Raw genomic sequence first — 27,255 nt, 5'->3', positions numbered from 1 at the left:
ATCAAAAAGTGTTCAACTCTTAATGATATAACATATTTATGCAATATGTTATTTAAATACAAAAATTCAAAATTACGATAACATATATTTTTTTATATTTCATACTATATTATTGGAAGTATTAAATTTGTATATATTAATTTTTTTTCTGAGAAACTTCTTGCATATATAACGCATTCAAAAGATTATAGATTTACAAAATAAAACAAATCATATTCAATTTAATATTTTGTGAAAAATATATGTTCACTTCATCTACAAGCAAATAAAAACAAATAAATTTGACCTTTCTTATTATCAATCATAACTCATAAGGAGAAATATTGAGCAATAATGAATCATTTTTGTAAAGATTTATTCATATTAATTTTAAAAATTTACCTTCAAAGATATGTCATTTCAGATTACATAAATCTATAATTGGTTTATATCCATCCTTTATAAAAATACATATTCGTCAATTGCAAGATCATCGAATAAGTAATTATTATAGTTTCTGATCTTTACAAAGACGAAAAATAGTCAAAATTAGTAAAACTGTATGTATTCAATCATATATTGTTAAATTTTAATAATAAACTAAGGCTTTGAAAAATATTAGTTGGATTTTTTTATAAAAAAAAATAGATAGAATAAATACTCACGAAATATTTATAAGGTAATCTTTCTTCTATATCCAGTAATGTTTTGTATCATTTTTGTAAAATGTAATTAACCGTCGAACCTTCCTCATAACACAACCCACATGATTTAATTATTTGGTTTTATTATTTTAATTCGTCGTTTTAAATTAATTATTCTCAATTAATGCAAAATAGAGGATATTTAATATCATGTCCTTACACAAATTATGTTTTTTGTGGAAAAAAAATTCACTATATTTACGACCAAATAAAACAAAAGAATTTTGGTATTTCAATATTGTACAAACTAATTTTTTTGGGAAAAAATTATTTTCGCTTCATCTATAAACAAATAAAACCCATGATTTTTTGTATTTCAATATTCTCAAATTAATATTTTGCGAAAAAAAATATGTTCAATTCATCTACAAGAAAATAAAAACCAAAGAATTTTGGAGTTTCAATCTTCTTGGCAATTTGATCATTGCTACGTAGATTGATAATCTTGACATCTTCATAATAATTGATTTACAAAAATTTCCTCACCAAATTAAAGTCATAATGAGATCCTACCTATGTGGGCACTACCCTCACTTCATTTCAACGGGTAAGATCTTGCCACACATACAATTTCAAAAAAAAAGTGGTCCTATATATATGTGGGGACCCGGACGCTAATCATGTTCTTAATCATCATTGGGACTAATTAATCAATTATCAAACAGGGTCTAAATATTTTTTAAAAAATGCGGAACGTAGTGAAATAAAACATATATACATTTCAGTATAAAAGTACAAGTCATGTACTACATACATTTATTCGACTAAGGTTTAACAGTTAATATCAAGTGTCCAACCATATCTCTAAGCCAAGTCCGGATTCTCCACTCTAATCACGATCTTTCCTCATCTCCTCGACCCTGAACCTGTCCCACCTGTTGTCATGCACACATACGAAACAAGACAACAGCCGGATAACTCCGGTGAGAATAAATCCCAGTATAAACAATGTAAACATGCAATCATATAAAAACATATACAAAAGCATATAACAAATATCATTCACATGCAGCCAATCAACAAACATGTATAATATCAAAACTGTAAATCAACTAGTCATCACAGACTCGACTCAAACAACGCGTCGTATCAGACTCGACTCAACTCTAACCTAGGGATCCCAATGTCTGGATATTGATAATTATATCGAATCTCAGTCGATAGGAATGAATCAACCCTAAACGGCATCGATATAATTCATATATCCAGTATCTGGGCGAAACAGCCACAAAATTGACGAATCAGTCAAGGATTAAGCGAATCAGCCAATAATTAGACGAATCAGTCATTAATTAAGCGAATCAGCCAAAGTTTAGACGAATCAGTCGATAACTAGACGAATCAGCCAATGACTAGCGAATCATCATCCATCCTATCATGGGGGCAATACCCACATGGCTAGGATGAAATAAACCAAATTGAAGATAAACTTCTTGCATATAAAAAATCATTCAAAAGATTATAAATCTACAAAATAAAATAAATCATGTTCAAATAAATATTTTTGTGAAAAACATTTGTTCACTTCATCTACAAATAAATAAAAACCAAATAACTTTGACTTTGTCTATGGAGAAGTAGTGAGTATTGCTAATGGATAAATTTTATAAAAATTTATTTATCATAATTTTAAAAATTTACATTCAAATATATATCTTTTAATGTTACAAAAACTATAACTGATTTGTCAATATATATCTCTTATAAAAATAATCATTCGTTAATTGCAAGAATCTCTCATAAAATAATTGTTATAGTTTCTAGCATTTAAAAAGAGGAAAATATTATTAAAATTAATACAAATATATTATTCAATCTTATATATCGTTAAAATTTCATAATAAACCAAGGCTTTGAACAATGTTAGTTGACTTTCTTTTTGCAAAGAAATATAGATAAAATAAATATCAATGAAATATTTATTAGGATTATCTATATTTATATCTGATAATTATTGTATCATTTTGTAAATGTAATTAAATATCGAACCTTCCTCACACCAACCTTGTTAAAACAAAAATAAAATTAGTTTAATTATTTGGCTTCATTAGTTTAATTCTTCATTTTAAAATAATTAATCTTAATGAACGTAGAATAAAATATATTTAACATCATATCATTATATAAACTAAGTTTTTGTGGAAAAAATATTTTCACTTTATTTACAAGAAAATAAAACAAAAGAATTTTGTTATTTTAATCTTCTACAAATTAACTTTTTTGTGAAAAAATCTACAAATTAAGTTTTTTGTGAAAAAATTCTTTTTCACTTCATCTATAAGCAAATAAAACCAATATATTTTGGTATTTCAATCTTTTCAAATTAATATTTTTTGTGAACAAAGTTTGTTCAATTCATCTACAAGAAAATAAAAATCAAAGAATTTTAAAGTTTCAGCTTTTTTGGCAACTTAATCATTATCTAACAAAAATGTAGTTTGACAATTTTGTCCTTATCATAATAACTAATTTGACAAAAACATCCTCACTAAATTTTTACTGTGTGTACAAACTAAGGACAAAGTTGACAATACACAATAGAAAAACTTTGACCTTGATTCACACTTTTATAATATGTATATGTATAGATTTTATGTAAACAAAAAAAATAGTTTTAGTGTTCGGTAGAGGAGAAAAAATGAATTTAATAAATCTAAAGACTCAACAAATTTTAATAATTTTGAAATACATACGAAGGTTATATCGTATTGTTTTATTTTATTTTATTATTGTTATATCAATATTCAAACAAACACCAGGTATCTATTGAGCATTACACACGTTTAATAAACTCAATCAAAGGTTGATTATTTTTGGCCAAACTGTATTTTAAGGTTACCCATCCTTCACGCTTAAATCGATATTTATCAATACATATCGAGTAAACTCCCGAGCTAATACATTCATATAAATCTTGGGCATATGAAAAGTTACATTAACCGATTTGGGATCTCTAATATTACATTTCATGAATTGTAAGGAATCAATATATTGTGAAAGATTAAAAATGTCTTCAAACAAGCAACGTTCGGTATAAATAATGACAAATCTCTCAAGCAATGCGAGATAGATAGATAACTATGTTTGTTAAAATTTTAGATATTTGCAACATCTGAAAACAGATGACTTTCAGAGCAATTCGTTCACTTTTCATTACGAAATCCCTTCATCGTACAATCTAAGTAGTCATCATCCTCTGAAATTCGTTAAAGTCCAGCGCACCATTTCCATCAAGATCGTAAGTGCCAATCATGGCTTCGCATTCTTGATACGATTTCACGTCCCCGAGCCGCAGCAGGACACAACGCAACCCCTCCGGCGTGATGAAGCCGCTCCCCTTGTCAACCTCGTACACTTCGAAAGCCCGTCGGAGTATCACAACGTTATCATCATCGTTGTCTCGTAATTCCGCCATGCGTACGAACTCTCCAAACTCCATCCGCATGGAATCCTCGCCGCCGCCTTTTCCCTTGGAGAACTCTTGTATGATTTTCCTCGCCTCCTCGTCCGACACCGAATCTCCTACAGACGCGAAATAATTCCTCAGCTCATTCGCAGATATCTTGCCGTCCTTGTTCGTGTCGAAGTACCGGAAAACCCGCCAGTACTCGTCTTCTTTTGTGATTGCAACACCTCCGCCGCAGTCTGCGGCGGTGCATTTAGTTGATGGACTTTCGGGCCTTTCCCTCGAACGGCGTAGGCCGAGTAACCGGAGCTTGAGATTAGCTCTGGTGCCCATGAATGAACTTTTAATCCTTGACAGCATCGCCATGATTGAATCAAAAATCAAGAACGTCAATTCTATATAAATTTCGACGGATTTATATAGAAATCCAAATCCAAATAGCACCAAACTATCGTTTGCCGAACAGATTCAGCTTCTTGTAACGTAAGGAATGGGGCTGGCAGGCCATGACCGACTTTGAGAAATTGTATGGCAATTTCGTGCAGTGGTAAATATGACACAAGTGAATGATTAACTAAAAAAGATAGCTTTATTACCTTTTATAATTCAAATCCGAATCAGTTCATCCTCGGAAATTTACAGGAAATTTTCTCCCTTATCTTAAAAAAATACAATAATTGATATGGCCCGCCGTTTGGAGTAGAGAATTTTCCAAGAAATTCCCGCGCACACATGTATGGCCAAATAAAGAAAATCTGATTGCAATAAAAAATATTAAAACTTATTTAACTATTAATCAACGAGGGCTAGACTTATTTTCTACGTATCCTATCCTTCTAATAATATCCAATAAAATATTTCAAGTTTCAATTTTAAAAATTAATACCCAACATTTAAATACTATCATGATATTTTCGTTTATGCAGTACATATTTTTATGTGGAAATTTTGGTTCTATCAGATCAATTTTCATTCAGTTAAAATTTGAATTATGATTGTAAATTAGTATCATGGGGAGAAGGTAATTTGAGATATTAACACCCAAAAGGAATAATTTTTTTGAAAATTTTAAATTAATGTATTCACTAGCTATATATCAATCTCATTTTTAAAAAATTACTATAAGAAAATACATTGAGATATTGATGATTGACAAACAACATATTATTTTTTTGTATAATTTTTTTTGTGTGTGTGTGTGTATCAATTTAGTTGTGTATAATAATTTTATAATAATTACATATTATGGATCATATTATATTTTAGTCTAATAAAAATAAGATAAAATTGTATTTGTCTCTTTACGATTTTAGTAGTCTATGTATCAATTTTAAGTTTTAATTTTTTGTCGCAATTTTAAGATTCTTTCGACGTAATACTTCGTATGTAGTGTCACATCAACACTTTCGATGAAAAATGACTAGTTACATAAAAATGAAATATATAAATCAATACTGAAATTTGATAATATATATAAAAACAAAAATAAATTATGTAACCAAAATTGCGATTTTCCCTAAAAAAATATTTAATATTAGGAGATTTGAACATTTTCCATGGTGGAACCAATTAATTGGTGACCAACATTCCTCAATTACTCGGTGGAGATGATTCATCAATACACAGACATTCTTTCGCTTAAGGAGAGCTACGTGCTACTTTCGAATTTAGTGTTCCATTTTATAATTTATACTTTTTATTTAGTATGACGTCCTCTGTCCATAATACAAATGAGTCTATGATACACATGACGCTCTGTATATTTAAGGTGTGTTTGTATAATATGATTGGCTGATCGTCTAAGTTGAAAACAAAAAAATAGTATACATCAATATTTTTTTTTTATTTTATAGTGAGATGAACGATAGATCATCTTATACAAAACAAAAATCGAAAATAAATCTCTCGATATAACATTGACTCACCCCAATACGCGGAGAGTATATATATGTTCTCTTCGAGCTTTACTCTCATGGCCAATAAATGACGTGTGTGTGTGTGTGTGTGTTTTTTTTTTTTTTTACTTTTTTATTTTGCTTCAATTTTTTTTTTCGGTTTTTCATTCTTCCTTATTTTCTTTTTCCAGGTATGGTTGATTTTTATTTTCTTATAAAATCGAATCTTATTTTTTTCCATCTTTAGCCATTAACATAATATTTACTAATAAACATTCAAATTTAAATAATAAAATTAATTCAAAATGATAATAGTATCAACTTTTACTAATGACTTAATTAATACAAATTAGTCAAATTAGGATTATACATATTTTACCTTTTATGAAAATTGAATATTTCAATATGAGTTATAACTTATAAGGGGTAAAATGAGTATTTTAGTTAAATTTCATTAAAAGTTAACTCTAACTTAATAAATAGTTTTTTAATGAAGAATATAAATGTATTATAATTTTAAATTTTATTAAAACAAATCAAAAAATTTCAAAAATGTAGTTTTTTTTTTAAAACATTTTTTCTCCTTATAAGGAGTTAGACTAAATTTTTTTTATCGGTAATATAAGTTCCTTGTAATTTTTAAAATTCATAATTAAGAGTTTTAAATTTTATCATTTATAATGGAATTAATGTAGTAAATATTAATGGTTAAAAAATGATAAAGAAAAAATAATGAAAATAAATAAAAAGAGAAATAAGGAAATAAAAAGTGGCACACATATCACTAATCGCTGAGATGAGTAAAGTTCGGGACAAACTCATATTTTCAAAAACTATTTTTAATATCAAAATATTGATTTTTTCCACGTCACTAATTATATTTTCACATTAGTAATTTTATTAATTTTCAATCATAACAATTAATTAACTACTCAATGAGAAAACAAATTTTGTTTTTTTTTTGAAATAACCATGAGAATATTATTAAAACATATAACTTAAGTATGAACTGAAGAAACAGAGAGTAAACGAAAAACTCAAGTCGCATATTGTAAACTGAATAAAGATCACAAAAAATTATGTTTATATAGTTAGAATAAACAGAAAAAAGAGTAAAATGACTAATCTACATTTGAAAACTAATAATAATATGTTCTAACATAAATAACTCGATTCGCCAAAAAATAAATATTCTTTTCAGGACATCCTAGAAAAACCTAAACATAAAACATGTTACTCCCCATGGTATTCTCTTTTGAATCACACACGCCGCACACGTACGCATAAGTGCAATGATACCCCCTGTTTAGATATTCAGCAAATGAACTCGTGACAATTCGTCCTGGTACTGATCAAGTGCGGTTGGTTTGGTTTCAATAAAATTTCAGACCAAACTAAATTCAGATGACCAAACCACGTCATAATTTATGAATGAACAAATTATATTTTTGGTTCTATACATTTATCTTTTGCGATTTTAGTATTACATATTGTCAAATTTCAGTTTTTTACGTGATAGCTAGAAGTGTTCATTGGACGGTTCAGTTTGATTAATTAATATTATGGTTCGGTTTTATGAATATCTAATCCGATATCTGAACCATTTTATTTTGGTTTGATCCGGTTTTTCATAATATGGTTTGGTGTTTTCACTTCGGTTTTTTATATTCAAGAGTTTAATTGAATAAAAAATTTAGTTGCTTGAAAATAATAATTAATTAATATTATTTCAAAAAATACTAATTAATAGTGAATTACTTATAAAAAGAAAAAAACTCTTTTAAAATCTTTATAATTTTTTATATATATAGATTTGGAAGAACTGGGAAAAATAAAAAATAAAAACCCCAATTTTAATAATGAAAAACACATTTATAAAACTGGCTAGCAAATCCAGGAAAATATAAAATCAGAAATATATCAATAAATATTAAACAAAAAAAATACTTGAAGCGGCGCAAGGTTTTCCTTCTCTCGAGCAAGTTGTGCCGTGTGTGTTGCTTCTTGAACTTTCATTGAAAAGGGAAGAAGAAACGTGCGAAAATGGAGATATACAAAGAAGATAAATAAGAGGAATATAGAAAAAAAAAAACTCTAAACGTTATTTATTCATCTATTTTAAGTTTTTTCGACAATTAAAAAAATCAAAATCATAAATAAATAAATATGTACGACTAAAAATGTAGTTTTCCTATATTATTTTAAGTTTTTCCGACAATAAAAAAAATCAAAATCACAAATAAGTAAATATGTACGACTAAAAATGTAGTTTTCCTATTCTTGAATTAGTAAATTCATACCTAAATTTTTAGTTTGATTGGGTTCGATTTCGGTCTTGTTTAGATGATCAATCGATTTTAAATTTTAATTTTTTTTAAAAATTAAATATTTTGATCTTTTCGAAAATAAATTAAATTACCAATATTGAAGTGTTTTAACATGAATGTAATGTATGACTTTACAAATTTAGCGTAGCAAAATACGAATTATCAAAATGATTATTATTTTATTTTCAAAATAAATTCCACCATCATATATCAATGAAGTTAATTACACCAATTATGTTTTTTTCATTTGATAATGAGACGTCTATCTATCTATATTCTCTTGTCTGATCTTCCTATTTATCTACGTCTTCCTTATTACAGTAAACGCGTGAAACTCACACACACACACATCTCCTTTAGTACAAAACAAAACATAATATTCAAATAGAAATCATCACGTCTTTCAATTTTCAACCCAAATAAACTTTTAAATATGAAATATGTATTACACAATATTTATATATAAATAAGTGTGTTATATATTATATTGTACAAATGCATAATGTGTATGTCCGGCCGCTAGTATAATATTTATTTTATTTAATATATTTTTATTATTTCAATAATCCAACAAACAAATTCTAGCAAAAAATTAAAATTAAATTTACCAAAATCGCTTCACGATTTTGCTTCTTAAATATTTATAGGATCGAAATTTGTTGGTAGGATAATTTAATTAATGACAGTGTTTAGTTGCCTACATATTATCAATTCAAGACATTGAGAGGTTGATAATCATATATTATTAATAAAAGATTACAAAAATAATAAAACATATATCCAAAACATTCATGGCAAATTAAAGTTTTAACAAATTCTATAATATATATGTTTAATTAACAATAAAATCGATTTTTCTGATTTGGCTTATATTTTTCATTTAACTTTAAGGTAGATAAATTTTTTTCGATATAGTTAGTTTGATTGATACGAACTATATGTTATATGTATCACATCAGTTGGATTAAGTTATTCGGAGTTGTATATATAGACTTGAACAATCTTCCTCCATTTATCTTGCTTTTTTGAGTGAAGTTAAACTCAAATCCTAATCTATTAACATGATATCAGAGTTCATACTCACCGTTATATGTTGTACTGTACGTCCTTATGGACCACGGACTAATGTCTTATAAACTTTACGCTCCAGTTGTCCAATCATGAGCTTGAGAAAGTTGTTAAATATCTCTTAAATTCTTGGAAGTTTTATATATGGATTTTGACAATGACTAACATCAGTTGGATGAATAACCTGAGAGTTACATATATGGACTTGGACAATCCTCCCCCTTGAGCTAGCTTTTGGGGTTGAGTTAGGCCCAAGTCTCAATCTTAACATGGTATCAGAGCTCAATTTTCACCGTTATGTGTTGGACTATCCATAATTGTGCCACTCGTTCTGCTCATAGTTTGGTCATTTGTAAATTTCACGCTCCGGATGTTCATTTCTGGGCATGAGGGAGGTGTGTTAGTTGTCCCACATCGGTTGGATAAATAACCTGAGAGTTACATATATGGACTTCGACAATCATCTTCATTTGAGTTAGTTTTTGGGGTTGAGTGGGTCCAAGTCCAATCGTAACAATCTTCTACTTGAACTTGATTTTGGGATGAAATTAAACTCAAATTCTAATCTTTTAACATTATATTTGATTTGATTTTTTTCTACTGTGGTTAAGATGATCTTGCTCACCACTACAACCTACAATGGTGTCCCATTGCACCAAAATAAATCATTTTGACGAGGACAAGATAAACGTTACCACAGGCATGTTGCGACATACATGGCTTCCGAAGATCTAGTTTTGTAATGCATGTAACCCCATACATTGTATCTGGACATATTCTATCGAATATCCATATTTTGTTTTTCTTATTTTCCACCACCTTAGTACCTAAAATAGTCGTACATTGTATGTGGACATATTCCTAGGAATATCCAAGTTATCATTTTTATTTAGTTTTTCATTTTTCTGATTCTAAACTTTAATTTCAAGGGACATTAATTTATGGCCAAGGCGCTGAATCAAAGCATAAATAAGTTACATGTGCTTTTAATATTTTGGAATTTGAATTTAGTTTCGGTGGCTTTTAATTAATTATTATTCCATTATATAATCTTTTTACTCGGACAGGATGCCGCGCCGCGATGCTTCATGTTAGTCATTGTCCAATGAATCAGAGTATTATACGATGTTTGGTGTATGAACTTATACATATACCTGATGTTACGTTTATCTAAATCAGATTATTACACGATGCAGCAGTACGTTCTAATATTCAATCTTAGCATCATATAATTAATTGACCACACCACTGATATTTTTGTAGAAACTTGTTTTACTTTCGATATTTATGGACAACGTAAACTTCTGGTTGATCAATTATTACAAGTGAAAACAATAAAACGACAAACATATATACGTATACATTGGAAGTAGCAAGAACCAATTAAGACAGTAGTACCATCTGTTATTTATATGACCCAATTCATTAAATTAAACCTGAGAAAAGGAAAATCGGAAAAGCGAGGAAAAGACATTAAAAATGAAACCGTTGAGACTTACATACTGCCCAGCTGAGAAGAAACCTTGTATCAGATGGATCGAAGATGCTTTCAAGGACTGTCTGTGTAACATCAACGATGAAATCTCGTTTGCTTTCGGTGTACTAAGTTTGATTTCTTGGGCGGTTGCAGAGATCCCGCAGATTGTTACCAATTTCTCCAACAAATCCGCCAATGGCATGTCTCTTGCTTTTCTTTCCACTTGGATTATCGGGTACGTGAGCGGCCTAGCAAGCTACATGTATATATCATGCATTAGTAATATGTATATATACTTACAGTTGAAATATTCTATGTAAAACATGAAGATTTGTTTTCTTAATTTCATTGTTTGATGCAGCGATGTGTTGAATCTCGTGGGCTGCATTCTCGAACCAGCGACGGTGAATTTCCGGCTTTTATTTTTACTGCTTGTTGGTAAAGGTGGTCGAATAGGAAACGAGTAGGCGACTTTTTTAAAATTATTTTAATGGAAGGAATTTTTTTAAAAACCTAAATATTATGCTTCAGAGAATAAGTAGACGACTTAATGGAACTAATTAAGTCCTGTCGGTTTGAGGAAGCATATGTTAAAACTCGTGTTGCCTGAAAAGTTTGTATTTTGTTTTTTTTGCTAAAAAGTCTCATCGATTTTTTTTTTTGAATTTGATGCAGTTACCCACCCAGTTCTACACTGCAGTGGTAAGTCTTTAAGTTCGAATTACATATTTTGCGGACGGAAATTTTACTTTATGTAAAAGGAAATTGGAAATTTTAAATATATTAATTATTACAAAATTAAGGCTAAATTTTTTTGGCCTGTCTTGCTCGTAGTGTAGGACCGAGCGGTTGTCGCTTTACTAAAAGCTATAGCTAGTAGTAATGGTGCAACTCAAATCTTTTAAACTGCACAGCAGCTCAAGCACCACGATTCGATCGCTCTACCAAGCAGGAACAATTATTGCACCGAACAATCTTTCTCCCAATAATTGCACTCTTGCAATCAATGGGAATCGAACCCGTGACCTTAGCTCCGATACCAATTGTAGAACCGAGCGCTTGCCGCTTTACCAAAAACTATAGATAGTAGTAATTGTGCAACTCAAATCTTTTAAACTGCACAGTAGCTCAAGCACCTCGATTCGATAGCTCTACCAAGCAGGAACAATTATTGCACCCAACAATTTTTCTCTCAATAATTGTACTTTTGCAATCAATGGGAATCGAACCCGTGACCTTGGCTCTGATAGCAATTGTAGGACCGAACGCTTGCCAATTTACCAAAAACTATATATAGTAGTAATGGTGCAACACAAATATTTTAAACCGCACAGTAGTGTCACGCCCCGAGACCGGGTTATGACACCGGCGGCGTTTAACAACCACACGATCGAAAAACAACTAGCCTCGTAGTACATCATAAACCGAAACCAGTTTATTATCATAAATTTCCCAAAAGTTCACTGTCTTTACAACTCAAAGAAATAGAAACATGCGGAAGCGTAAATACACGATACTGAAATCATAAGACAGAATAATCGACGGGTCCCGAATTAGACTGCTTCATCACCATCCCCAAAAGTAGTCTTGCTCCTCATCCTCAATTTGATTCTCATTCTTATCTGGGTGGGAAAGTAAGGGGTGAGTATTTTGGAGAAATACTCAGTAAATGGGGGCCGATCGCGCATGACCATTATCGAGGATATACATATGAATAAATTATCAAAATTTCAATATTAAGCATATTGAATCAAATACTAACACAAATACGAATATAGCACTGAAAATCATCTCATTTTCTATGGTTTTTACTGATCAGTCCCCTATATGTTACTCCTCTAAGGGGCGAGGCCAAAGGAACGGTTATTATAACCCACCGCATCAGGGCCTAAACAAAGTATATCAAAGTTCGGAATTTCCTTTACCAATTCTAAATCGAGTCATTACAGTGCATTTCAAAAAAATTCGAACATGCTTTCACATATTTAACTGATATCGAACAAAGAACAATTCAAGGGATTTCAATACCAAATGGAAATGAATATATCACGCCGACCGAATTTTCAAAGTCATGTTTAATTTATTTTCGAAACATATTATGCCCACTTAAAAAGAAATAAGTGTGCCAAATAAAATAGTATCAAGAACCCACTTACAAAGAAAGATATATAGCAAAAGCCCACTTACCGTATTCTGACTGCTCAAGGAAACGTAAACGTGAACGGTGAGATTGCGGCAGAGCTTTGTTACTAGAGGGCGAAGAGCTTCGAGAATACGGTGCTGCTAGAGAGGATTTCGAGAATTTGGATGTGCAAGTTTCGAATGAGGAGCCTTCCTTTTTATAGGCACAAATAATCTGCTACAAGGTAAGCTCTGAAGTCGCTCCACGAATGACGCTGCGTTGATGGCTCCACGAATGACGCTGATGGCTTAATCAATGGGTGATTGCACTAACCTCTCCCGGATGAAGGTGGCCACATTTTGGTTCAAGGTGCTCACTCGAGATTTATGCTGAAATGGGGTGATTTTGGCTGTATGAGTTCCTCCACAATTGGTGCACTTCCATAGTGCATGGTCTTCACATTCTCCCTTCCTTAATGTAAGTTTCGTCCTCGAAACTTGGATTATCTTGTCCTTCGAAAAGGTAAGGGTAATGGTTTCTCATTTTCTCTTCGAGTTCCCAAGTGGCTTCTCTTTCGGTGTGATTGGACCATTGTACTTTGACGTATGGAATCGTTCGTCGTCTTAGCACTTGGTCTTTGGCATCCACAATTCTGATCGGGACTTCCTTATAAGTAAGGCCTTCATTCAAGCCTCCCTCGATTAGGAGTGGTTCAGCTTCGAGGATGTGGCTTGGATCCGAAACATATCTTCTTAGTTGTGACACATGGAAAACATTATGGATTCTAGATATACTCGGTGGGAGTGCCAATCTGTATGCAAGTGTACCCACTTTCCCTAGAATTTCAAAAGGTCCAACATATCTAGGGTTCAGTTTCCCGGGTTTGTTGAATCGAACCACACCTTTCATTGGTGATACTTTCAAGTATGCTTTATCTCCCGCTATGAATTCCACTGGTCTTCTTTTCAAATTAGCTCAACTTTTCTGTCGGTCTTGTGCCACTTTAAGTCTCTCCTTGATTATAGTGATTGTATCCACTGTTTCTTGGATCAATTCGGGTCCAGTGATGGCCTTTTCTCCTACTTCATCCCAATATAGTGGTGACCGACATTTTCGACCATACAGAGCTTCATACGGCGCCATTCCGATGCTGCTGTGAAAACTGTTATTGTAAGCAAACTCAATCAAAGGCAAATGTTCACTCCAATTACCGCTAAAGTCTAGGGCACACGCTCTCAGCATGTCTTCTAAAGTTTGAATCGTCCTCTCTGTTTGACCATCGGTCTGAGGGTGGTAGGCCGTACTGAGGGTGACCTTAGTTCCCATGGCTTGTTGAAAACTCTTCCAAAAACGAGATACAAACCTCGGGTATCTGTCTGACAAGATGCTGGCTGGAACCCCATGTAATCGTACGATGTTATTCATGTACAATGTGGCTAGCTTGTCCAAATTATAGTTCATGCGGACTGGTAAGAAATGCGCAGATTTTGTGAGTCTATCTACGATTACCCAGATGCCATCATGGCTTTGTCTAGACTTTGGTAACCCAACCACAAAGTCCATGGAGATATGTTCCCATTTCCATTCTGGAATTTCTAGAGGTTGAAGAAGTCTTGCAGGTCTTTGGTGCTCTGCTTTGACCTGTTGGCACACAAGACATTTGGAAACAAATATCGCAACATCCTTTTTCATTCCACTCCACCAGAAATTCTTCTTTAAGTCTCTGTACATCTTGGTACTGCCAGGATGGACTGAAAATTTCGACTTATGTGCTTCTGACATTACTTCTTGTCGAAGGTTATCTATGTCTGGTACACACAATCGTCCTTTCATCCAAAGGACTCCTTTGTCGTCGATCTGAGTATCTTGAGACTTTGCTTCCTTAGCTTGTTCCTTAAGTTTTACTAGAACTGGGTCTCGATCCTGGTTCAACTTGACGATTTCTCGCAGACATGGTTGAGCGGAGAGTGCAGCTAAGGTAACCTTACTCATATTCCTCCGACTCAAAGCATCAGCTACTTTGTTTGCCTTACCTGGATGGTAGCTTATGGTCAAGTCATAATCCTTCAGCAGCTCAATCCATCGCCTTTGTCTCTTATTTAATTCCTTTTGGGTGAACAAGTATTTGAGGCTCTGGTGGTCCAGTGAAGATTTCGCACTTGGAGCCATAGAGATAATGTCTCCATATCTTCAAAGCAAAGACGACTGCTGCCAGTTCGAGGTCGTGAGTGGGATAATTTCGTTCATGCGGCTTCAACTGCCTTGATGCATAGGCAATCACTCTTCCTTCTTGCATGAGTACACATCCCAACCCTTCCTTCGACGCGTCACTGTAGATGGTGAAATCCTTATCTTCAGTGGGCAAGACTAACACTGGTGTAGACGCGAGCTTTTCTTTCAATGTCTGAAAACTTTTCTCGCAGTTGTCATCCCAAATGAATTTAGAATTCTTTTGAGTAAGCCTTGTTAATGGTACGACTATGGAAGAGAATCCTTCAACGAATTTCCTGTAATAGCCTGCCAATCCAAGAAAGCTTCTAATGTCTATGGCGTTTATCGATTTCGACCAATCTAGAATTGACTCCACTTTCTTTGGATCCACTGATACTCCTGCTTCCGATATCACATGCCCTAAAAAGGATACACTGTTTAGCCAGAATTCGCATTTCTTGAACTTGGCATAGAGTTCTTTCTCCCTTAAGGTTTGTAGAGTGAGGCGGAGATGCTCTTCGTGATCTTCTTTGCTAGGAGAGTAGACAAGGATGTCATCAATGAATACCACTATGAACCGATCCAGGAACGGCTTGAATACTCTGTTCATTAGGTCCATAAAGGCTGCTGGTGCGTTTGTCAGACCAAAATGCATCACCATGAATTCGTAGTGTCCATACCTTGTCCGAAAGGCCGTCTTTGGGATGTCTTCAGCCCTGACCTTCAATTGGTGGTAGCCCGTTCTCAAATCCAATTTGGAAAATATTGTGGCTCCCTTAAGCTGATCGAACAGGTCATCTATTCTCGGAAGAGGGTACTTGTTCTTGATAGTGATCTTATTCAATTCCCTATAGTCAATGCACAGTCTCATTCTCCCATCTTTCTTCTTGACAAAAAGTACTGGAGCTCCCCATGGAGACGCACTTGGTCGAATCTGCTTTTTGTCTAGCAATTCTTGAATTTGTTCCTTTAGCTCCTTAAGTTCAGCTGGTGCCATTCTGTACGGTGCCTTGGAGATGGGTGCCGCTTCGGGCACTAAATTGATTTCGAACTCAATTTCTCGATCCGGGACTGTCCCTGGTAGTTCCTCTGGAAAGACGTCTGGGAAATCTCGCACGATAGGGATGTCCCCAGGTTTAAGTTCAATTTCTTCCTTTACTGCGTTAACCGTTGCTAGATAGATATCTGCTCCAGATTTCATGGCTTTCCATGCTTGGGATGCGGAAAGAAGTGACTTCCGTTCCTTGGATTTGCCATGATACACGACCTCTTTTTGGTTCGGGGTTCGGAGCCTAACACTCTTTCCCTTGCAGTCTACCATCGCATTGTTTCTTGCTAACCAATCCATTCCTAAGATGATATCGAACTCCACCATGTTCAGTTGTATCAATTCTGCTTGGAATAGGTGCTCATTGATACAGATTTTACACTTTCGGTGCACTCTAAGTGTTTCGATTGTCTTACTAGTAGGAGTCGCTACTCTAAATGGTTCAACTAGTAATTCAGGCGTAAGCCCTAGTTTCTTAGTGAACCTCTTAGATATAAATGAATGAGTAGCACCACTATCAAATAACACATAAGTTGGCATTTCATTGACAAAAATGGTACCTGCCACGACATCGTTTGCATCATCTGCTTCTTCTTGGGTTATTGCAAACACACGAGCGTTGGGCTTATTCTCCCTTGGCTTGTTGAGGTTAGCATCAGCATTAGGCTTGATACTTCTCTTAAATGGCTCGGGGCAGTTAGCAATTCGATGCCCTAATTTCCCACAATTGAAACATGCTCCCGTCTGTCGGTGGCATTCTCCAGAATGACGATTATTACATTTGGGGCACATCTTTGGTTCTTGGTAAGTTGGGTGGGACGAAGCACCTTTGAAGGGTCCACTGGACTGATTCGGTCTCTTGAATGGTGGCTTCCCTTGATATGACTGTCCAGTAAGAGGTCGCTTATTCTTGTTCTCGTTCTCCCGACGCTTGATATCCGTCTCAGCTCTTATCGCTGCTCCCATTAAATCAGCAAAGCTTGTAGGTTGGTAAACTGCTAAGGATGACTGGATACGGCTGATCAAACCCTTCTTGTATCTGTGCATCTTTAGAACTTCATCTGGCATGATTGTCGGGGCATAAGTTCCTAGGTCATTGAATTGGGAGGTGTAATCTACCACTGACATGTCTAGAGTTTGCGAGAAGTTCTCAAACTCGCTCAGTTTCTGAAGTCTGACTTCTGCTGAGAAATACTGTTTGAGAAAGACATCTCTGAATTGTTGCCAAGTGATTGCTCCGGCGGCTGTCAGGGGTAGGTGAGACGGTTTCCCACCACTTGCTTGCCTTATCCTCCAGGAATGGCACTATCACCTCTACCTTAAGTGTCTCAGGTATCTCTAGCAGTCGCAGTTGGGTTTCCACGCTTTTCAACCAACTCTGGCTACTCTCAGGGTCGGCGTCTCCCTTGAACAATGGGCAACGGTTCTTACGAAGGGACTCATAATGATACTTGATCCCATTCTGTGCCGGTGGTGGTTGTGGCTGCTGATTACCGTTACCATTGGGGTTTCCCAAACCCTGGATAGTTGTTGCCACTATGGTGGCTATAGCCATTAAATCTACTTGGCTCAGGCCCACTCTGGGAGGTGGATTGCCGTCAGCATTCGGATCTTCCTCATTGTTGTTGCGGTTGTTAACGTTTGCGTATCGCGGGTTGCGATTGTTTCGGGGAGGTCTTCCGGCCATCTCCTACAAGCGTACAAGTTTCTAAGATATTTGTTGCGCAAACTGATAGAATTCATTGAATAATTTGTGCGAAAATAAATTGACGCCAACAAGTAATCGAAATAACAACTTTTATTGATTTCTCAAATAAACATAAACAACTGAATGGGGATTTACTGGAATAGCAACAACGGAAATAAACTAAAAATGGTTCACTAAAATATTCTAATCTGCTATCTCTCCATTCCCCACGGCTACGTCAGGTGGGGCTTCTTCCTCCTCGGAATCCTCATCCGGCACATCCGGGTCTAAAAACTCTGTCAGCTGCATCTGCAGGTCTTGATTCTCCGATTCTAATTCAGCAATCTGTTCCCTACGAGTCAGAATCTTCCCTATCGCGTTGTCCAACTCATTCTTTGCACGCGCGCAGTTTGCTTGATCCTTCTGGGTGAGTGCCTTTTCTCTTGCCTTCCTTTCGTCTATCTCTTTTGATAGCCTTTGGTTATTTTCTGACAATTGCATGACCACCTTCCAGGACTCTTCCATTCTCTCCTTATCTCTTACCCGTGCGTGACGAGCTTCAGCCAATTCTACGGTACGTCGGTCCAATTCATCCATAGTTTGTTTGGTTTGGCCCCTCGTCAGTTGTAATGACTCTCGCAGTTCGCCGTTATCTTCATTAACGAGTTGGAACATCTCATATACCTGATCGATCCTCTTTTCTGCTGCCAATAGCTTGGTAGTCAGATCCTCCACTTGCTTCCTCCTCTCTAGATTGCTAGCTCTTAGCCTCCTAACCGTCCTATCGTGGCGTGCTAGAGCCAAATCATCTAAACGTATAGGAGACTGAGCGCGCGGGCGAGGTCGGGGACTGTCTAGCTGGAACGTCTCTTTATGAGTAATCGAAGCTACACTCTTACGGGTAGTTAAACGTATGCGAGCCATTTCCTGGAAAAAGAGAAATGCTCAGAATATCAAAAATAGGCCAGAATAAAATATCAGAGTCATATAGAGTCAAATAAAGGAAAATAAATAAAACATTTCGAAAATTTCCAAAAATGGAAAGTTTCGGGATAGACATATGGATTCGAAGCACATGTCGAGAGAATTCCAGAACAGTTGACGGAATCGAATTCGGAGTTTCCTACGAAAAGTTATAGGAGTTACAAAACTTTCCTAAAACGGCAAAATCGAGGTTTCGGAGGCCTAAACGAAGGAATTTCGCGATTTCGCGCTGTAGCTCCGGATTACAATCGGGAGTCTTGATCGTTGGGCCGTTTCGGAGGGGATAGCATTGGCCGGTTTATAAAATTCCACCGAAATTTTTGTTTTGTTTTTTTTTTTTTGACAATTTCCTTCCCCAACCGGATTATGAACCTAGCGGCTCTGATACCACTTAAATGTCACGCCCCGAGACCGGGTTATGACACCGGCGTTGTTTAACAACCACACTGATCGAAAAACAACTAGCCTCGTAGTACATCATAAACCGAAACCAGTTTATTATCATAAATTTCCCAAAAGTTCACTGTCTTTACAACTCAAAGAAATAGAAACATGCGGAAGCGTAAATACACGATACTGAAATCATAAGACAGAATAATCGACGGGTCCCGAATTAGACTGCTTCATCACCATCCCCAAAAGTAGTCTTGCTCCTCATTCTCAATTTGATTCTCATTCTTATCTGGGTGGGAAAGTAAGGGGTGAGTATTTTGGAGAAATACTCAGTAAATGGGGGCCGATCGCGCATGACCATTATCGAGGATATACATATGAATAAATTATCAAAATTTCAATATTAAGCATGTTGAATCAAATACTAACACAAATACGAATATAGTACTGAAAATCATCTCATTTTCTATGGTTTTTACTGATCAGTCCCCTATATGTTACTCCTCTAAGGGGCGAGGCCAAAGGAACGGTTATTATAACCCACCGCATCAGGGCCTAAACAAAGTATATCAAAGTTCGGAATTTCCTTTACCTTTCCTTTACCATTTCTAAATCGAGTCATTACAGTGCATTTCAAAAAAATTCAAACATGCTTTCACATATTTAACTGATATCGAACAAAGAACAATTCAAGGGATTTCAATACCAAATGGAAATGAATATATCACGCCGACCGAATTTTCAAAGTCATGTTTAATTTATTTTCGAAACATATTATGCCCACTTAAAAAGAAATAAGTGTGCCAAATAAAATAGTATCAAGAACCCACTTACAAAGAAAGATATATAGCAAGAGCCCACTTACCGTATTCTGACTGCTCAAGGAAACGTAAACGTGAACGGTGAGATTGCGGCAGAGCTTTGTTACTAGAGGGCGAAGAGCTTTGAGAATACGGTGCTGCTAGAGAGGATTTCGAGAATTTGGATGTGCAAGTTTCGAATGAGGAGCCTTCCTTTTTATAGGCACGAATAATCTGCTACAAGGTAAGCTCTGAAGTCGCTCCACGAATGACGCTGCGTTGATGGCTCCACGAATGACGCTGATGGCTTAATCAATTGGTGATTGCACTAACCTCTCCCGGATGAATGTGGCCACTTTTTGGTTCAAGGTGTTTACTCGAGATTTATGCTGAAATGGGGTGATTTTGGCTGTATGAGTTCCTCCACAATTGATGCACTTTCATAGTGCATGGTCTTCACAAGTAGCTCAAGCACCACGATTCGATCGCTCTATCAAGCATGGACAATTATTGCACCAATATATAGTACATCATTTTCTTTTATCATTATGGCAGAAAACGACATGCACCAGATCTTTAGACTTCAATTTTATTTAGATTGGATAATTAATTTGTGGCATATATGTTTTTTTGCAGCTTTATGCAAGTGTGACTGTCATTTTAGCAATACAATGCCTATATTACAACCATTTTTCAAAGTGGTGGAAACCCAACAAATCTGAAATAAACAGCGTACGTAGACATTTATAAGTTATTATTTAATATTTAATAGCATATATATGTTAGTTTTCCGAAAGTAATATTTTGCTGCTGCTTCTTCTTCTTGATTTTGCAGGTTAATGAGGAGACCGAACCTTTACAACCTAAGTGTCAAGACAGAAGTAAAACTACAAAAATTTTGCCCGTTGATGTACCTTACAAGAGGAAATTCTACTTTACGTAAGTATCTGAGACCATTTATATTGTCTCTAAAATTTGTTTAGATTTTACTAATCTAAAAATAATAATTTAATTTTGTGCTGATTAAACTAATTATATAGTTCCCTCTATATATATAGACAATTTTTACAATATATTCATATTATGCATAAACACATGGAATTTTTAATGTGTCTGTGCGCGACCGCGAGCGATTGTAATGTTTTAAAAAAAAACGAATGCAGATCAGCAAGATCCTTGGCAGGAAGTGTTACTCCTCCAACAAAATCATCTTCTTACATAAAAGCAAGAAGTGGACCTCCTGTTCTGGAACATGATTCTTCATCCGAAGAAAATGATGACGATAATGAATCCGTAAATATTCAGCCGCCGATAATCAAACATGTCGCCGCACAGCCTCGACCAATTCCCCGTCCCGTATGTGCATTCAATCATCAGTAATAGCTAACAATGCATACACACGGGTCCTGGCTTGACCCAAAACGTACAAGTTTGTTTAAATTTTCTTTTCTCATGAAAAAATAATTATTAATAAAAAATAAATTTTTTTATTCAGGTGGGGTATGGAACTTTTGCTGCTACCTCAGCAAATCTCCCGCACTTGAGCCGGGCTTTCAGGGAAATGGTTGGTGGCCAAAATCTATCAGCTGGGATCATCTCACTCCAGGTTTCTTGCTGATATTTACTAATTCACCATATAAAATACTTTTTCCAGTTCAGTAATTTGTTTAATTCGGAATTTAGTCTACTAAGTTTTTAAATTTTTGTTTTTATACAATAAGTTTTAGTTTTTGGTTAATTAGTCTAAATATTGATTTGACACCGTAAAATACTGACATGAAATCGAAAATTGTTGACTTTTCATATACGCAATCAAACAAAAATAATCTAAAATTAAAATTTAGTGTAAAAAAACTAAACTTTGAGAACTTAAGGGGACAAAAAGGCAAAATTAGACTAGTTAATGTACTAAAAAAATATTATTTTTAATTCTCAAAGATTTGGCTATTGGTAAACTGCTTAATTATGACATTAGTGGAAAATTGACAGGAACTTGATGAAAATCCGTATGGGCAATTGTTGGGATGGTTGATGGCAGCCATTTACATGGGCGGGAGAATCCCACAAATTTGGTTGAATGTAAGTCTATTTTAGTAGATGTTACAAGTTATGGCTCGTGGATTCAGAAATTAATTTTACATAAACACGTTTTCGAAACTCTTTTGGAAATGTTTAACTTAATTTAATTGTTGTATTAGCATAAATAAGATTCCAGTATTTCTTCTGCAGATCCAAAGAGGGAGTGTGGAGGTACGTACATTAGTGATATAGAGCAGACTTTTTAAGTGTTTTTTTTCAGACGAGGGATCAAAAATCATCTCTTGTTCGATTTTTATATATAATATATATGAAGTAATTAAAGCGTTATATATTACACACATATATATGTGTATATGATGAGACAGGGATTGAATCCTCTGATGTTCGTTTTCGCGCTGGTTGCCAATTCTACCTATGTTGCAAGGTATGTTCACCTATTATATATATTTATAGTTTTGATATAATGTCAATCTAACGCGTCCACTTCCATTTATATCAATGCGTTGACACTATTCTATTTGATATGATTATGCATAGCAAAATTGTATATTGAGTAGGTGAATGTCATCGTGGTGATAAGCACAAAGCTTGACATGGTTGATTGACAGCATATCAAAACTATATATGTGTTTGTATGTATGTCCCAAAAAGTCATGTTAGCATGCTTATAAATATGTTTCTGTGCTGATAGATCAACATCGGAAAAAAACTAAAATTCAAAAAAAAAAAAAAAAGATATAGGGATAAATCTGAAATTTAAAAAAAAAATATTCGAGAACAAATTGCAATTTTTCCATCTAAATGCATCATTTTATTATTTTCCGTATATTGTAAATGCAGCATATTGGTGAGAAGTATCGAGTGGAAGGTGATGAAAGCAAATATGCCCTGGTTATTGGACGCAATTGTTTGCGTCGCACTGGATTTTTTTGTATCCTTTGCTGCGTTAACTTTCCTTCTTTCTTTCTTTCTTCTTTTTTTTTTTTTTTTTTAATCTCATTCGCAAATTTTATGCAACCACTGGCTGCATGCTAAAAGATAATAATCACTCGTGACTTGATTTGTCCTTAAATGATTTGGACAGATAATATTTCAGTACATCTTCTACAAATATATTAAAGAAAATAAAAGCCGGCGTTCGGAACACTACGTGTTGATTGAAGCAGATAAACGATCCATACTTTAGTTTGTATTGTATCTTTCAGTCGTTTGTTTCAGTCATGTTGAACTATTAAGTTGTTTGAGGTTGTGATTTGTAACTATGAACCCGTGTGTGTTACTCACTCGTGTTTTTTGTTGGGTATATTTTCTGTTACTTTATTTGAGATTGTGAGTGGTGATTATGAACCCTTTATTCTCTGTTATAGGAATTATTTTGGCCCAAAGTGATTCCGTTGGGTTATTTGGCATGAGAGAAGTTGGGTCATAAAATTAACGAAAATCGGGAGATTTACTCTCAGTGTAACATAAATTCAGCCCTTTTATCGGATGACAAAACTACAAGAAACTTGTTAATATTAATAGCAGTGATCTCCAGATTGCATTGTCCGAGTCATTGAGAGCATGACATCATCCCAAAGAATCAGCCGTTGAATCGGACCACCAAACATCACAGTTTTTCATATTAGTCAACGCAGCAAATATAACAAAGTTATGCGGAGAATTTGTGTTAATTGTCCCACATCGGTTGGATAAATAACCTTGGAGTTGTATATATGAGCTTGGACAATCCTCCCCCTTGAGCTAGCTTTTGGGTTGAGTTAGGTCCAAGTTCCATTCTTAACATGGTATCAGAGCCAAGGTTCCACCGTTATGTGTTCAAGTTCCATTCTTTAACCATTTGGATCAACCCATAACATAAATGAGCCTAATCTTTCTACAACATCATTCGAACATTCAGAACAAATAAAAAAGAGCTGAATATTTTGAGCATCATTTTTTTCTGTTCCGGCCAATTTACTGTAAAAGAGCTTGTTTGAAGTCTGAAAGAACGAATTGAGGGATATGAGGCCGATTGGACTCGCTAATTTATTCCCCAATGAGAAAGGCAGCCATCATGCCATTTTGTATGCCCGCATCTCATTTTTCATGTTGTCAAATACATGGCTTCTTATGAAAAATCATATATGGTTCATTGTATATTATTATGTCAATATGTCCTAAGAATAAGATCGAATTAACATTGCCCCCGAATAAGTATTTCAAGTTGATGGAGTAAGCGAGCGGCTTGACAAATGGACATAAGTTCAATTCTCATGTCAACACTTTCTTGTAAGAATCTGTCACACAAATCTTATTCAATATAGTTTACCAAACTAACATGGTTGTTTTTTTTAAAAAAAAATTTTGATGAGTAGGTCTCTTGTGAGACGATCTCATGAATCTTTATCTGTGAGACGTGTCAATCCTACCGATATTCACAATAAAAAGTAATACTTTTAGCATAAAAAAGTAATACTTTTAGCATAAAAAAGTAATACTTTTTCATGGATGACCCAAATAAGATATATGTCTCACAAAATACGACTCGTGAGACCGCCTCACAAATGTGTTTTGCCCTTTCTGATAGACTTAGAATCTCGGTATTAAAATATTTTCGAAAGGGAATCAACTGATTAAATAGACAATTTGACCTTGACAAAACTTCATTATAATTTACTAATTACCTTTTTTCCTTATACAAAACATTAAAATATTGGCCGACAACATGGATCTAACTCTCACTTGCTGTCATTAAATTAACCAAGTCAATTAATAAAGATAAACCGAGTCAACAATTTCATGAATCAGCTGCAACAAGCGATGATAAATATTCCGTTAAACCCATATTTTGGAAAGAACAAAAAAAACAATTTGCACTTTTTTTAAAAAAAAATTACTATTTTTTTTTTTTTTTTGCATTGTTCGTCCATTAAAGAAAAAAACCATGCTTGCTTACCAACAAGAAAACATTAGATAATTTGGAATTTAGGTTATGGTTCAAGAACAAGCATATTTTCAGGGAAGAAGAATTTTGAAATTTTACTAAATTATTCAATACTAATTTTTTTTTTAGAAAAAAAAAACATTTACAGCCATTCGAACTCAGATTCCGATATAGATCTAGTTATTGCGTATTAAAATAGTAATTTATTAAATTCTGGTAAACCGCGTTAAAAGATATGATATGTTAATGTCAAGTTCAAGAGTAGCATATATACATAATATTAAATTTTATAGAATAAGATCAACAAAATATTTTGTCACGCCCATTTATAGTAATGGAGGTGAATGGGGTTCCTAATCCCAGTTAAATTAATAGTAATAATTATTCGACAAAAATTTGTGTGAAACGGTCTCACGAGTCGTATTTTGTTATACGGATCTCTTATTTGGGTCATCTATAAAAAAGTATTACTTTTTATGCGAAGAATATTACTTTTTATTGTGAGTATCGGTAGAGTTGACTCATCTCACAAATAAAGATTAGTGAGACCGTCTCACAAGAGACCTATTCTAATTATTTTTAAAATTTTACAGTCGATTAATCATGTTCAATTGACTTAATTTTGTGGTAAATAACAATACAGGTAGGGTTGACTCGTCTCACAAATAAAGATTCGTGAGATCGTCTCACAATAGATCTGCTCTAATTATTTTTAAAATTTTAAAGTCGATTAATCATGTTCAATTGACTTAATTTTGTGGTAAATAACAATACAATTATTTGATTAATGATTTTGAATATTTTTTAAAAAAATACAAATTTTATATATTAAAAAATCTATTTAAACGATGTGATTGCCGTTATTAATTAGTTTCCTCGACAAACAATATCAATATATTCTGTTTTCTTGAAATTGATTATTTAATTTTGGGCCCTTCAAAAGTCTTACTAAATAATTAATGAGGACGTGGACTTGGGAAAACCTTATTGGCAGAGAATGGGTCTCTAGTGAGATGATCTCACGAATCTTAATATGTGAGACGGGTCAACCCTACCGATCTTCACAATAAAAATAATATTTTTAGCATAAAAAGTGATATTTTTTCATTGGTGACCCTAATAAGAGATTTGTCTAACAAAATACGACCCGTGAGACCGTCTCACACAAGTTTTTGTCTTTGACATGTCGTATTTTGTGAAACGGATATCTTATTTGGGTCAGCAATGAAAAAATATTATTTTTTATGCTACGAGTATTATTTTTTATTGTGAATATCGGTAGGGTTGACCCATCTCACAGTCTCACAGATAAATATTCGTGAGACCGTCTCACAAAAGACCTACTCAACCGTTTTTTACGTTGTGTTTCACTTCTTGCACCGACAGACTATATCCAAGTAAAATTCCAAATATTTAAGCCATTTTTTCACTATTTTATCAGCTAAAAATGATTATATTTCAGGTATGGTTTTCAGATGTTCATGTTTCAAAGTCGTGTTTGTTACAACACGATTGAATGTTCAGATTTTGTCACTAACTTGTTTAAAGTTTTAAATTTGTATTGTGTGTAATTCATTATAATTTAAAAAGATAAATTAATTTCAAAGTTATATACACTTAAAATTGACCAAATTGAATAATAGATCATATCAATGTGATTAAATTCGATAAGGGATCATTGTAATTTTAATTCTCCAAGTTCACATATTTTGAGTTTTAGTTCTATAATTTGTCAACGTTTGTGTTTCATATAGTAATTTGGATTTTTTTTTAAAAAAAAAATTGGTCTTTTTTTATGTCCGAAACTACAAAATCCATCGAATATGCTTTTTTTTACACCGGTTGTTTCTTACGTAGCACATGTGACAAGAATTAAACTCATATTACTCGAAACTAAATTAATCTGACAAAAAATAAAAATATATATATATAACAAAATGACTCAATACTTCAAAATTGGCGTAAAAAAATTTGTCTTTTCATTTATTTTTCTTTATATATATTTTAATGTGTGTTATATAATCTTTATTCTTGTCACAAGAGTCATGTAGGATATTATTAGTGTCAGATAAATAATATTTGTGGGATTTAGTAGTTTCGAAAAAAGACCAAAAAAAAAACCACACACACACCAAGTTACAGTTTGAAACTAAAATTTGACAATTACATGAATAAAACTCAAGATAAA

General features: G+C 33.8%; 2 protein-coding genes across 3 annotated transcripts; one reads left to right on the top strand and one right to left on the bottom strand.

Annotated features, from left to right (window-relative positions):
* Window positions 1-3,562: 3,562 nt before the first annotated feature.
* Window positions 3,563-4,703, bottom strand: LOC142524527 (putative calcium-binding protein CML41). The gene has a single exon (XM_075628554.1). It carries the CDS (start codon window positions 4,453-4,455, stop codon window positions 3,862-3,864), a length of 594 nt encoding a protein of 197 aa, XP_075484669.1. The 5' UTR covers window positions 4,456-4,703; the 3' UTR covers window positions 3,563-3,861.
* Window positions 4,704-10,772: 6,069 nt separating this feature from the next.
* Window positions 10,773-23,466, top strand: LOC142524686 (vacuolar lysine transporter YPQ1-like). 2 transcript variants are annotated; one of them, XM_075628741.1, is made up of 12 exons: window positions 10,774-11,091; window positions 11,218-11,260; window positions 11,532-11,558; window positions 20,738-20,833; window positions 20,937-21,040; window positions 21,265-21,457; window positions 21,597-21,707; window positions 22,091-22,180; window positions 22,331-22,351; window positions 22,507-22,565; window positions 22,982-23,072; window positions 23,226-23,466. In XM_075628741.1, exons 1-12 carry the CDS (start codon window positions 10,859-10,861, stop codon window positions 23,325-23,327), a joined length of 1,170 nt encoding a protein of 389 aa, XP_075484856.1. In that variant the 5' UTR covers window positions 10,774-10,858; the 3' UTR covers window positions 23,328-23,466. The 2 variants fall into 2 exon arrangements, with proteins under 2 accessions (XP_075484857.1, XP_075484856.1); XM_075628742.1 differs by lacking the exon at window positions 22,982-23,072 and having other exon boundaries at window positions 10,773-11,091.
* Window positions 23,467-27,255: the final 3,789 nt, after the last annotated feature.

Source organism: Primulina tabacum, chromosome 14 (assembly GCF_025594145.1).
Source record: "Primulina tabacum isolate GXHZ01 chromosome 14, ASM2559414v2, whole genome shotgun sequence".
Lineage (NCBI taxonomy): Eukaryota > Viridiplantae > Streptophyta > Magnoliopsida > Lamiales > Gesneriaceae > Primulina > Primulina tabacum.
This window is presented reverse-complemented; position numbering and strand designations above follow the sequence as displayed.